This window comes from Cynoglossus semilaevis, chromosome 2, assembly GCF_000523025.1.
Source record: "Cynoglossus semilaevis isolate Cse_v1.0 chromosome 2, Cse_v1.0, whole genome shotgun sequence".
In the NCBI taxonomy this organism is placed as follows: Eukaryota; Metazoa; Chordata; class Actinopteri; order Pleuronectiformes; family Cynoglossidae; genus Cynoglossus; species Cynoglossus semilaevis.
In genome coordinates, this window is record NC_024308.1 from 16,215,637 (window position 1) to 16,226,265 (window position 10,629).

Below are 10,629 nucleotides of genomic sequence, written 5' to 3' on the forward strand. Positions count from 1 at the left end.
GGGGGTGATCAAAATCCCACAACCTTCTGGTCGACAGAAGAGTTGTAGATACGTGTGTGATCTGTGTCGTTGTGGGTTTCTGTCTCGTCCGTCCGTCCGTCCGTCTGTCTGTCTGTCTGTCTGTCGTTCCTGTCTGTCTTTCTCCTTCGTACACGCGTCCGTTAAGAGACCGCATGAGACTTGTGCATGTTCAATGTGCATGACACTGCCTCAAGTGTGTGTGCGAGCGCGTCTTTATGACTGACGGAGTGGAGTACAAGTGTGGTGGCATCCATCCATCCATCCATCCATCCGTCCATGCATCCCACGCGTCTCTCCTTCGATCCTGTCCTATCGTTCATCTTTTTTCCCGTTCTCCATTAGTGAGTTCTCCTCTCCAGACTTCTTCTCTCCACTCATCACCTTCTGAGGCTCATCACCGCCTATTGTGCTCTGCCACAAAGGCTGCAGTTCATTAAACAAGACAGTCGTTGTCATGATCATCACTGATTGATTTGGCAGAATTGCTGAGAGACTGGCTGGTTGACTGATTGGCTAAACGGTGCGCTGATTGAGCTGCAGTGATTCATTCTTTCCTTCTGTCTTTTTTTTTTTTTTTACCGCTTTCCCTCCCTTTCTAAGTCATTTTCAGCCAATCAGCTTTGTGAGTGCGTGCGTGCGCGCGCGTTTGCAGTGGGTTGTGTGTGGGCGCATCCGTGCGTGTGCGTATCTGTGTGCATATTGTGTGTCCAGGGGCTCCATGTTATTCTTTAGTCTTCTATTCATTTTACAGTCAAAAGAATATCCAAGGAATGTGCCAGGAAACCAGGAAAGAAAATATGTAGACAAGGAGGTATGTATGATTTGAACCCATATGATGCTTTGGTGAAGAAAAGAAAAAAAAGAGGAGAGAGACCACCTGAGGAAATAAATGGAAGTAAGAAATAGAATGAGTCGAGAGATCAAGGTCTACAAATTATTCCAGTCCTGACTCGGGGCATCTGCACATTTTTTTTTTTTTTTTTTTTTACAGAGCTAACTTTGAAAGACGGTAAAGTTCAAAATGCCACCTTGAGGTTAATTCACATCGCGAAAGGCAAATATTTTTTCCCTGACTTTTACGTCTGTCACACTGAGACTTCGCCGGGTCAAAAAACTGAAAGATGTGTAGAGAGGTAATTTAAATATTTCCTACAGAAACCCTGAGTCAAGCTTTTGATTTGTGGACCTTGTGAAATCAAAGCAGGTTTTGAGACAAGGAGGGGAAGCGTCACCTTCCCCCCCCCCCCCCCCCCAGTTTGCTCTTCTCTATCTTCAGCTTGTGGGCCATACTAGGATGTTTGACTTGACATCACATGTTGTACAGTATTTTACAAAACACACACAGATGCACGCAAACACACCACAGTGTTGAGACTCATTGTGTAATCTTCATTTAAAAAAAAAAAGCATAGCCGTGCTCACGTCGGTTTGGGGGTCCGTATCAAACATGGATCCATGGAGATAATGACCTTTCCCGCCCTTTTCCCCGCCCCTTTCTCCTCCCGACGTTCCCTCTGAATTTCTCATATGTCTGTGAGTGTCTACGTGTGAGAGAGAGAGAGACAGAGAGAGAGAGAGAGAGACAGAACGCGATAAATATAGTGCCATGCTCAGTGTGTCCTTCGGGGGTTTAATGTCATAACCTTGGCAGCAGCGGATATTGTCACCACGAGCACATAAGCACACTTTCCTCACTTGTGATCACATTCCCCTCTCTGTCCTTAATCAACCTCACCTGCTGCACATCCTTCCCAGCTTGATTTCTCTGTCTCGCCAATCTATACAACTCCTTTTCTCCTTCCTTTGTTTCCAAACTCTCATACAACTCCTCATATGCCTTTTGTTTGGCCTTGGCCACTTCCCTCTTCACCTCCCTTGTCCTCTCTTTGTACTCCAGTCTGTTCTCTTCTGTTCTGTCACTGTCCCATCTCTTCTTCGCTAATCTCTTTCTCTGCACACTCTCCTGGATCTCCTCATTCCACCACCAGGTCTCTTTGTCCTCCTTTCTCTGCCCAGAGGACATACCTAGCACCTTCCTACCTGTCTCCCTCATCACTGCAGCTGTAGTCTCCCAATCATCTGGGAATATCTCAACACTACCCAGAACTGCCCTTACTTCCTTCCTGAAGTCTTCACAACATGTCTCTTTCCTTAGTTTCCACCACTTGATCTTCTGCTCTGTCTTCACTCTCTTCCTTTTTGTCACCTCCATCGTCATTTTACACACTACCATCCGATGTTGTTTGGCTACACTCTCACCTGCCACCACCTTACAGTCTCTAATCTCCCTCAGATTACATCTTCTACATAGAATATAATCTATCTGTGTGGACCTGCCTCCACTCTTGTAAGTCACCCTATGTTCCTCTTTCTTTTGGAAATATGTGTTTACCACAGCCATTTCCATTCTCTTTGCAAAATCTACCACTGCCTGTCCTTCTACGTTTCTCTCCCTAACACCAAACCTGCCTATCACTTCCTCATCTCCTCTGTTCCCTTCCCCTACATGACCATTTAGGTCTGCTCCAATCACCACTCTCTCTCTCCTGGGGATACTCTCTACCATCCAATCTAGCTCCTTCCAGAACTTCTCCTTTTCTTCCAACTCACAGCCCACCTGTGGGGCATAACCACTAACAACATTAATCATCTCTCCTTCTACTTCTACCTTCACACACATCAACCTGTCTGACTCTCTTTTCACCTCTACCACATTTCTTACATATTCTTCCTTTAGGATCACCCCTACTCCATTTCTCTTCCCATCTGAACCATGATAAAACAGTTTGTAGCCTCCTCCAATGTTTCTAGCCTTACTGCCCTTCCACCTGGTCTCCTGCACACACAAAATATCTACTCTTCTTCTCTCCATCACATCAGCTATTTCTCTACTTTTCCCTGTCATTGTACCTACATTCAAAGTTCCAAACTTCAGACTAACACTTCTATTCTTCATCTTTTCTCTTTTTCTCCTAACCAAACGCCCTCCTCTTCTTCTCTGTCTCTGACTCTGTCTCTGACCAACAGTAGTCCAATTTCCATCAGTGCCCTGTTGGTCAACGGCACTGTTGGCGGTCGTTGTTAACCCGGGCCTCGACCGATCCGGTATAGAAATCGTTTTATTGATCTGCATATTTGATTTAGCTAAACGTTTTACGCCGGATGCCCTTCCTGACGCAACCCTCACCATTTATCCGGGCTTGGGACCGGCACTATAAACACGGCTTCGTGTACCCTAGTGGGCTTCGTGTACCCTAGTGTGCTGACGATTGCCAAAAAAAGCAAGATGGTCCCCTTTTAAACGTAAAATTTAAAACTCTGAGCAAATCTGAACTAACATAAATAATGGGCGAAATATGTTTTTGTTAATGTGTTCATCCTAATCAAAATGAACATGCTTTCATTTCTCCACGTAGGTCACATGGCCAAATCTGCTAATTAACACAGCAGGTGTCAGACATCTTTAGCACTAGAGGACAAGTGTTCTCACTCTCATTGGAGTTGTTATAATGAGGCTATATTTAGGCTGAAGCTAAGATTTGAGCGTTGCTATGCAGATGTTTGTTGTTTCTATTTATAGGATTTGCACATTTTTAGCTAACTTTTAACATTTATTTTATATATAGTGTAAAAAAAAGTAAAATAATCTGGTTTTCCCTCTGACTCTCAGGATTGAGTTAAAAGTATGAGTATGAATATCCCATAATATTGGCCAAGTGATTTTATCGGCTTGATATTAGCATAATTATGGTATCGTTATTGCTTTTACCTTTGATAATGAAAACCCGATAACGCCTAAGTTTCACCAAATATGCTAGAATTGCTTGTGGGGTACTAACATGTTTACATATATCGGTATCGGTTGATATCGGATTCAATAATTAAGTGTTTGGACAATATCGGCATGTCAGATATTAGCAAGATATACAGCAAAAAAGTTAATATCGGACATACTTAGTTAAAAGGGAATATAAAAGTAAAATTTTTTTTGCAGTTGATCTAATTCTCAATAATTGCTTTTCCAAAACAAACAGAACATTACCCAGATAATGGAAGACATTTTAACGCCTCGCGTTCTTGTAAAATGGTGGCATATTGTTCCATATGTCTGGAGGAGCTATAAAGGAACTACAATTTATAAATATTTTTCCTCAAGATGGACGTACCCTTGTGAAGACAGAATCTATTCCTGTTTTTATATATATATATATATAAATATATCTCTTCACCCCATCTGTGTCTTTCTCTCTGAATGTCTGCTATTGCCTCGGTGTCAACCCTGACATTATCTCTTCACTTATTTTTTTTTTATTTATTTTTTTATTCTCTCACTGCCACTTTTCTCTCACTCATGCGGGAACTGAGTTTGTCCCAGTTCTTTAGTCTGACAGAAGATCCAATGGGAGGCAGCAAACACACACAAACACACACACAATGAAGTGCAGGATCAGGTAAAGCCAATCAGACGTTAGTGTCACTCGTTAGAAGCTTTGTCAGCCTGACTCCCAGCCTAACCTCTCTGTGCTGCTGGAGTTTCCTGGGGTTTTGTGTGCTATTCTTTAGCGGCGTGTGTTTGTGTGGAGTGGATATATATATATATATATATATCAGTCGGGAGAGTTTTGGATTTTATTTTTTTCCGAGCTTTTGTTCACTTGGCTAAGAAAACTTGTCATTTTCAGTCAATCTCTTGAAATAATACCGTACCAAAGATAAAGACAAAGGCCCGACCCCATTAATCATTTTCTCTTTTTTTGGCGGCAAGGAGCAGGGGGAGGAAAATTGTAGCGACCTCAGACAATGTGATGTGTCAGTGGAACGTGATGAATCTTTCACAATCAGATGTAGCTGGAGATTTGCCACGGCTTTTTGAGAGCGATGACAATGTGCAACAGACTGCAAATGAAGATTATTGTCATAAAGTAAAGTTGTACAACCTGCAGTTATTGTGTCGCTTCAACCACTGAGGTCATTCTAACCTTTGATTTTTTTTTAAATTTTTTTTTTTTTTGTGGGCGGCTTTTAGATAGAGATGGAGGGGGTACCTAAAAATTATTGTTGTGCTGATTCATTGCACACTAGGGCAGTCGTCCACAACCTTTTTTGTACCAAAGACCGGTCAGGTGGTATCAGCCGATACTGCAGATCGGTAATACCGTATCAGGATCATTACATTTTTAAAAATAAAACTTAATATCGTTCAGACTTTATTTTGTTAGAATCAGAGTCTGAATGACCTGTTGTTTTGAAACATTGACAGATTATCTTTGAATCTATCATCTATCTATGTAAAAAGTAAAGGGATATAACTGGATACTTTTTGAATGAAGTAAATTAATAAAACTGAAGTACATTTTTTCACTATGCCCCGCTGCGGCCTACGGACCGGCACCGGTCCCCGCACCAGAGATTGGGTACCCCTGCTCTTGGACAATTTTACGTCAATTATTCTGACAATAACGCCGAAGTCAACTTGACGATTAATTAATGACGCTAACAACTATTCAACCAGTAGTTGTTATCACTTCACAAAATGGATGATAAAATATCTGTGGAAGTCAAACAGAGGTTAAGAGTATGTTGGCACACACTGGAGTTAGATGTATATTTCTGATTTTTTTTTTTTTTTAATACACGCACCTTAACACCTTAACCCAAACACAATAACAAACTGTTGGTCTGCTCCTTTGCTCTATGTCTTGACAAAAACCTGTCCATTAGCCACATGCTAACTTGAGAAGCAGTCTCTCGAAACAGGTGCAAACCACCAGGTCTACACAGAATATGACATTATTGTTGTGCTGAATCATTGCACACTATTATTATCATTATTATTATTATTATACTTTTTTGAATAAAGGTCTGTATGATGCAAAGGAAGCATTAAGGCTGCATGGAAAAAGTCAACATGAAAGCGTTGATAGCTGCTCCTGAATATTCATGACACGCGTTCCAGTAGATAAATAAGCATCCTATTTCTATTTTTCCATTTTCTGAATATGAAACAAGGATATTTTGTATTGTCAGCTGGAAGCCAATGTGCATTATTCTCATAAATAGCAGGAACTGCCAGGCCACAAAAGTCATTCCAGGTACAAATGTCATATTGTCGCCCCAATTATAAAAGTCATTTTGGCACCAAAAAAGGGAGAGAAAAAAGATAAGTCAATTCTTTCCAAGCCTTTGTTCTCGTCTGCTCTGTCGCTGCAGCTGCAGTGGGGACACATTTGCCTCATGCATAGTTCACATAGAATGTACTATGAACACGGCAGATAGATAGAGCATTGTGCAAAGCAACGGTTCTCTCTATTGTTTCCAGTTTTTTTTTGTTTGTCGTGATTTATGTTGCGCTCTCCTCAAGATGGCGCTTTTTGTGGCAGTGATGGAGCGGCATCTAGAAAACTGTAACAGAGAGAGAGAGAGAGAGAGAGAGAGAGAGAGAGGGGATTGGATCCAGCATGTTAAGAAAATCTATTACTTATATTACTTCCACTGAAATCCAACCAATATCTGCAACAAACTGGAGTAAAATGTATTCTCAGTGTATTTGATGTTGCCAGTATTTTTGTAATTAATGCAGGGTTGTCAAACATATGGTCCGTGGGCCAAAACTGGCCTGCTTGGTGTTTCAATCCGGTCTGATTGATCAATTTTAGTATTCAGTGGGAGGAAAATAATAAAGTAAAGTTAATGTGTCAGACTTCAACCATGGCTTCAAAATTATTCTGATGTTTATTATTCAAGGTTGCAGTCCTTGGTCAGACCCATGTTAGGTGGTGGGGAAATTCTAACACACACATTTTTCACTGAATTCACAGACCAACTCTGGACGTATCAATAGCGTCCTCGAAATATAATTAGCCCTATTTTGATAAGCATGCATCGCTATGCAATAATTTTCAAGCACCATAGACATCAATGCACTGATATTTGGTATGACTGACTGAACATTCAACATTCAGCTAAAGGAAATATCTTTTCTTTTAATTGGCTCTGGATTAGCTGCAGAGAGCGTCTCAGGATTTGAAAATGCCTCACAGATATAGCTCCTCTGTTCATTACAAAACGTCTGTGTTTTTTTTTCCCTCTTTGTTTTGTCTAAGCAGCCTCAGGTCAGCAAAACTATACTCGGCACATCAAATGCAAAAAATGACATTTGTGGATTATTATTTTAAATCTGGTAATACTTCAGCAGGCTAACATTTGATCAGTTATTACCAATATCCCCCCCAAACTTAAATACAGTGTATAACCTTTTACAGCCACTCCGTAGGCCGATCAGTGACTTTGCATTGCTGAGATGAAGTTGTTGTCTTTTGCTGTGTGCCTACACAGGAAGTTGGCAAATGGATGAGTCACTATTTCACGTAATGAAATACGTGAATACTGATTTGCCATTTTATTAGTCAGTTAATTTTTTTTTTTTTTATTTCATTATTTTAATTACGGTGATATAAGCTAGGACACTCATTCAAATTTTATGCTTTTTATGAACGGGCTGTAGCGGCTCAGTGTCACCCAGGACAACAAGATTCTCTGCTGTGCATTTTGATGGGAGATTTTAGAACTCGCAAGGAGAAGGCCTTGTCTTTAGAAATTAGTCAGCAGTCTCTTGCAATTCATATATGTATAAACTAGTTAATATATACAGTATATTTATATATATGTGTGTATATATGTTTTTATATATATTGGTATATATGTATATATATATATGTATCTTGTATATATATATACATTTTTACAGGTTTACACTAATATATACACAATACATATATAATATATACCGTCATTTCCGGTCAATAAGCCGCTACTTTTTTCACGCACTTTGAACCCTGCGGCTTAAACAACGATGCAGCTAATTTATGGATTTTTACGGGCTAACGAAGTTCATACCGCTAGCAGTCAATGACTTTTCTGGTAGGCTACTGTGTGCTATAGCGACTTAGCTCCAGAGCTAATGTTAGCTTCGGCCCTGGAACAGATCACTAAGTCTCCCCTGTGCATTCCAACTACGGTCGGGGTGCCAAAGTGTGGAAAAAAAAAATCTTTCTGAGTAAATATCTCATGTTACAACATGGACATCTGCGGCTTATAGAGAAGTGTGGCCTATATATGTACAATTATTTTTTTCTTTTTAAATTTAGTGGGTGTGGCTTGTAAATTGGTGCACTCAATAGTCCGGAAATTACGGTAAATAGTAAAACTGAGTATTAAACCCCTGTCTAAATTGACAATATTTTGGTGACAAAAATGTTAAAAGTAACTCACTTTTGGTTTTCTTGTCTGCTGTTAGTCGATGTGTCACGCCTTTTTTTTTTTTCAATACGAAAATATCAGAATTGACTATGAACTATTTTGATTGGTTTCCATAATGAAATTAAAAAAAAAAAAAGCATTTTGGAAAACACAGTGTACCACGTGTAACTGCGGTGATGTAAAACTATCTCTGTACAGCTGTACAGTGTCTGTGCTTGACGGCGCCCTCAACAGGTTCTTCTCTCATACATTGGGGACAATGAAATTAGCAGTTAAACAGCTGCCAAGCCCCTTTAATTATGCTATGATGTTAAATTAGGTATGTAGGAATAGAGTAGGGCTGTATGTTGAAATACCCTTAAGGGTATAAATGTACAAGCATTGACACCCACCGCTTTATGGAGCTTGTTAGCATAATTATATGGGTGTGTTCCACAGAAGTGACAGATGAGTTTAATGTTTGGTCCGATTTTTTCTTTTTCTTATTGAGAAAACCAGCAGTAGCAGCAGTATTTTACCAACAGAAATTCAAATAGAAATGTAATATGAATGTATTTCTTACTTATGTCCAGTGACAGCTACGTAGGTGAACATTTGAAGCTGAAGTTGTTTTTGTCGGTGAATACATTAGAGTATGATCTGAAGCGGTTGTAAAAACTTTTATTGTGCGGGATGCCGATTGGTTTGTTGAGGCTATGACACAACTGCACCCACAGAGAAGAGCATACTTCATGGGAATCCACAGTCCAGGGTTGGTACGACGTGACACCTTCTAATTACCGTAATGTAGAAACACTTGCAACTGAAGCCCAGAAAATTGACTCTTAATAATGACATCACATAACGTAGCATACCGTGCTGCTGTGTACTGCATGTATATTTTGACTCCTTCGTCACAACTTTATCCGTTCGGATGGAAGTACAGTGGGGCTTCGAGATACGAGCTACCCTTAAAACGAGTTTTCCAAGTAAGGAGTGAAGCAACTTTTGCAAGATCTCTCTCTCTCTCTCTAAATCGAGTCCTGACTCCCAGTCCTTCTACCTTAGTGGTCCTGACACTCAATTTCATATTTAATATTTTCAATATTATCAACATATTTGTTTATATCTATGTTTTTGATGTTTAGTTTTTTTTTTTTACTTCCCTGTATTTGCCAAAAAAAAAACCAAGGGAACATTTGAAAGGTATTTTTCTACAAGTAAATCTCGGTACAATAGTAGCACAAAAGTTCGCTGGTCATAATTCAAATGCCAAGGTACAAAGATCACTCAGACAGGCTTTTGCTGTAAAAATGTGCGGTTTTAAAATAGCATTGTGTTTTCTGTTGAATTCCATCGCAGGGTGAATATCTTGGTGCTTCTCTGTTTTCAGTGGTTATCTGTATAGTTATACAAATATACCAGGTTTGGCTTTTGTTTTTTAATGTCATGTACGAGGATTCTTCCCCCCCCAAACGCCTGTTCTCATCTGCACTGTAGTAACCATTACGTTTTTACTACAGTACATTTGCAGTAAGGCAGACATTTTCTTTAGAGATTGTGCAGCGGTACCACTCAGTGGATGTTTAGATTTAACCCTCCCCCCCCCCTGTTCACCTTCACTCTCCTCCACCCCTTCCCCTTCCCCAGTCCCTCAGACATTAGATGAGAAGTCATTAGCTCTGTCCTAAATTACTACCCGGTGTCTCATCTGTAATATTAATGCGTTGGACTAACAAATACAGGAGGAATGACACTACAGCTTATTGCTGCAATGAGAAGTAATGAGAAGTAATTTGGTGTTTTACTACGACATAAATCATAAAAAGTCCTGAAGACATATTCACTCTAAAGGTACTCTATAACGACGCAGGCTCCATGTTAATATTGTCTCTCCCTCTTTTATGCATTTTGAAACTTTTACGTTCCCAACCCATCCATCTAACTTTGGATATTTGTCTTACGTAAGAATATTTTGTTTACAAATTAAAAATTAAAAAACGAGTTCCTTATTTATCCCATCATGGGGAAATTGAGAGCGTGAGTCTTTGCAATACACACAGGCTGCCACAGGAGGTGCCATTCAGTATCTGGTTCCTCTGGGGCTCAAACCAAAGACTTCTGCATGTAAGGCAGATGTGATAATCTCTATGTTATGGAACCATGGTATGTGGTTGCGACTCACAGGCTGTCACATGGGAGATGCCATTAAGTATCATATCAACTAAGTCCATCCATCCATCCATTTTCATCCGCTTATCCGTTACCGGGTCGCGGGGGCAGCAGTCGCCACCCAAATCACATTGCACCGTACCAAACCTTCCTGCGGGTGGTGAGTCCACTGGAAGGTACCAACCGCCCTAACCGGGA

At 40.2% G+C, this 10,629-nt stretch overlaps 1 protein-coding gene across 4 annotated transcripts in view; it reads left to right on the forward strand.

Moving 5' to 3' along the window:
• Window positions 1-10,629, forward strand: part of LOC103399994 (neuroligin-1-like) — a 175,252-nt gene that overhangs the window by 106,434 nt on the left and 58,189 nt on the right. For 3 of the 4 annotated variants that reach the window (XM_017031097.2, XM_017031095.2, XM_017031096.2), the window contains exon 4: window positions 773-832. The exons of the other annotated variant lie outside the window; for it this stretch is intronic. In XM_017031097.2, the coding sequence (XP_016886586.1) occupies window positions 773-832 (60 nt within the window). The remainder of the gene's footprint in view (window positions 1-772; window positions 833-10,629) is intronic. 4 annotated transcript variants of the gene reach the window in all.